Source organism: Canis lupus, chromosome 14 (assembly GCF_003254725.2).
Source record: "Canis lupus dingo isolate Sandy chromosome 14, ASM325472v2, whole genome shotgun sequence".
Lineage (NCBI taxonomy): Eukaryota > Metazoa > Chordata > Mammalia > Carnivora > Canidae > Canis > Canis lupus.
The window spans coordinates 1,843,217-1,846,895 of record NC_064256.1 but is presented as its reverse complement, the minus strand read 5'-3'; the positions used below and the strand labels follow the sequence as shown (position 1 = coordinate 1,846,895).

Genomic DNA, 3,679 nt, shown 5'->3' with positions numbered 1-3,679 from the left:
AAATTCTGCACCTGACACTAGTATTACACTGTATGTTAACTAACTGGAATTTAAATAAAAATAGAAAAAAAATAAGATAAAACATGATAAAAATAATATAATGATTATACATGAAAAAATGATCCAACATGCAGTTATGTCTGCATTTCAAAGTGAAATATTAACAGCTATAGATTTAATGCATATATAACTTTTCTCTAGAAAATCACACACAATTTTTTTTAATCTTGAAATCACATACATACAATGTAATCTCAGTTATGACTTAAGGCAGCACATTGACCCATACACTTTCTCAGGGCTCCCTTGACTTCACTATTCCTCATACTGTAGATCAGGGGGTTCAATAAAGGAGTAAAGATTGTATAGAACACTGACACTATTTTATCGTGGTTAGCTGACCTATAGGATTTGGGTCCCATGTAGGTAAAAATGCCAGCTCCATAAAAGAGTCCCACCACAGACAGATGTGAGGAGCAGGTGGAGAAAGCCTTCTTGCGGGCTTCTCTAGAACGCATCTGGAGAACCACAGCAAGGATGAGACTATAGGAAATCAGGATGAGAGAAAACGGAACCAGCAGCATTAATACACAGCAGATATACATGACATACTCAAAAACAAACGTGTCAGCACAAGCCAAACGCACCAGAGTGGGGGCCTCACAGAAGAAATGATTGATCTCATGTGCATCACAGAATGGAAAACTCAGGGTGGCAGCAGCCTGCATGAGCCCATCAGCTGCCCCCAAGAACCAGGACCCCACTGTCATTCTCAGGCATAATTGCCAGCTCATGAGAATGGGGTACCTCAGTGGGTGGCAAACAGCCACATAGCGGTCATAGGACATGGCTGCTAAGAGGAAGCACTCGCCCCCTGCCAAAGTAAGGAAGAAAAATATCTGCAACCCGCAGCCAGCAGGGGAGATGGACTTCTTGCCACTCAAGTAGTCAGCTGCCATTTTGGGCACAATGGTGGAGATCAGCATCATGTCCATGAGGGAGAGTTGACTCAGTAGGAAGTACATGGGTGTGTGGAGATGGACATCCTGATGAATCAGGAGAATCATGAGGGCATTGCCCACCAGGGAGCTGAAAGCAATTGTCAGAACCATCACAAAGAGAAACAGGTGGGCTTCTGTGTAGTTAAAGAGTCCTAGGAGAATGAAATCTGAGGTGTTGTTCCAGATGTTCATGATTTCAAAAAGGAGTAACTCTGCAAATGAAGAAAACATTGATAGTTTTCATCGTTTACAATGCTCTATTTGAATTAAAATTTTCATGAAAAAATTTTGTGTGAAAATGTTGAAATCTTTTCCAAATCTTTCATCTGTGATTTCCACTGTCTTTTTAACCTGGACATGATGTTAATTGTGCTTTTAAAAAAATGGATTATAAACTGTTCTGTTTGCTTAATTGGCATCATGAATAAAATTTCTTGATAAGTTGAATGTAAGTTGTCAGTATGTCTTGTGGTACTTGATATAATGGTGAAAAAATATTCATTCTATCATTTATATTTGTGCTTGCTTTTATCAGGCATAGTAAATATTTGTAGAAGCTGTATTAAATCAATGTGTTCAGAAACATAAAAGCTAGGTACATGTAAATGTTTCACATACATATCTAATATACAAAAATTTATTTTAACCTAACAAAATTAGATATTTTTTCCTTACATTGATTAATCTGGGAAGGCATATTTACTTTCCGAAGAAGAGAAGTTATATTTTAAAGTGTCAGAACTAGAAGAAATTAGTCAGTAGATAATAACCTAATTTATAATTATTAGTGCATTTCATTTAACTTTATCCAGTTATAAACTGAATATAATAATTCATTTCTTAGAATATATTCCCCAAAGCAAGACTATGATACTAAATGCAACATTTCATTAACTGTATAATGGGATTTTGTATACTGATAAATATCTCCTAAAAGTCACAGATACATGCTCTTTTGGGGGGAAATGTGAAAATAAAACTTATTAGTACCCAATACAGAGATAAATTCATTTATTCTTTAGTCCCAAGAGAATCTAAATCTCTAAAAGCATTTTCATCCCTGATCTGCTAGTACTGAAACTGTTTTAGCATATTGAATGAATAGGATCATACTTGAAGAGATGAAGATGCTAATTCAATCTCAAAGATACATTCTAAATTAATAATGAACGGGTATGGCAGGAGTCCACTTCTTTTATTTAATTTGTCTTCAATTTCCATATGCCTCCAATACTGAAATGTCAGTCAAGACAGAGAAAGTGCAAAAAACTCATCAATCCGTAACTCCTTTGCTTCAGCATCCTCATTGTCCTGACAGCATTCTACTTCAGGGGTTTAATTGGTTGTTTCAAAGTTAAACATTCTAAATATACACTCCCTCCTTACTACATTTCCCAAAACATTGTTATCTACACACTGTCCTATCAGTAAAACTTGCACCCTGCAAGTCTAGTAACTTTATGAACTCCCTGATTATGGATCTCTCTATTGCTTTCCTGAAACACTCAAAACCCTTCTAAGTCTTTTCTTTGACTTGGAGCTTTCTTATTTCCGTAATTCTAAATTTTCTCACTCCTGAAAAATGAAAAATGTAAAACTTACTTGAAGGCAATGTGTAATATAATTGCAGAGTGTTGGGTAGACTTACTAAAATGTTACTAAAAAGTTTACTAAAACGACTTTTGCTATCATCTTACCCATTTTAAATGCATGTCACTATAATGTCATTATTATGGTTACATTATTCTGCAATCATGGCCAGTATACAACTCCAGGACTCTTCATAATTAAAACAGAATTTCTGTATCCATTAAACAACAATCTCGTGTTTCACTCTGTCCCTGGGAACTTGCAACAACCATTCTCCTATTCTGGCTCTAAAACATTGACTACTCAAAGATCTTGAGATTAGTGGGATTCCACAGAATTTGCCTTTTTGTGATTGGCTTGTTTGACTTAAAATCATGTCCTCAAAGGTCATTATGTTGTAACATGTCAGAATTCCTTTCTGTTCGAAGGTGATTAATATTACTTTACATGTATATACCACATTTTCTTTATTAATTCAGTCCATCAATGGACATTTGAGTTAATATCATTCACTTCAATTGTATATTTTAAATAACTTTAATGAGTTTTTAAATATATATTTTAAATTTTTATAATATGAACAAATAGAGCTTAATAATACACCAATTTGAGCTAATTTTTCTGCTTTACAGACATGAAGGAGAGATTAAAGACATTACAAAAGTTAAAATTATTTTACATTTGGCAAATACTTTTTATGATACTTTTTCTTCTGCAGTTTATAATTTTGGATTTATTTTTAATTCGGAAATATTAATGTTTCACTTTCAATTGAGATAGGTATGTACCTATGCATTATTTTTAGCTGAAATTGTATGTATAAAAATTCATCACATGGATCTAATGGTCTATTCAAAATGCTATTTGTTTATACTTTACTAGTAAAATCAGACATCAGTTAAATAAAATCAGTGATAGATATTATATTCTTCCCCAAAATAATAATGTTAAATTATAGGTCACATTAAAATTCTTAACTATTATTTCAACATCATACAAGAGACACAATTTCACTGTTAGTTAAACTACTAGCATTTATAAATCCATCAAAGAAGATTCTGTAGGATTACTTCTAAATAACTGACTAT

At 33.5% G+C, this 3,679-nt stretch overlaps 1 protein-coding gene across 1 annotated transcript; it reads right to left on the bottom strand.

Annotated features, from left to right (window-relative positions):
- Positions 1 to 254: 254 nt before the first annotated feature.
- Positions 255 to 1,235, bottom strand: LOC112665328 (olfactory receptor 2T8-like). Its single transcript, XM_049093392.1, has one exon. The coding sequence runs from the start codon at positions 1,230 to 1,232 to the stop codon at positions 255 to 257; it is 978 nt and encodes a 325-aa protein (XP_048949349.1). The 5' UTR covers positions 1,233 to 1,235.
- Between the last annotated feature and the right edge of the window lie 2,444 nt (positions 1,236 to 3,679).

Coding starts and splice junctions, on each gene's coding strand:
- LOC112665328 (XM_049093392.1), bottom strand. CDS start 1,232: ATGTTTTCTTCATTTGCAGAGTTACTCCTTTTTGAAATCATGAACATC.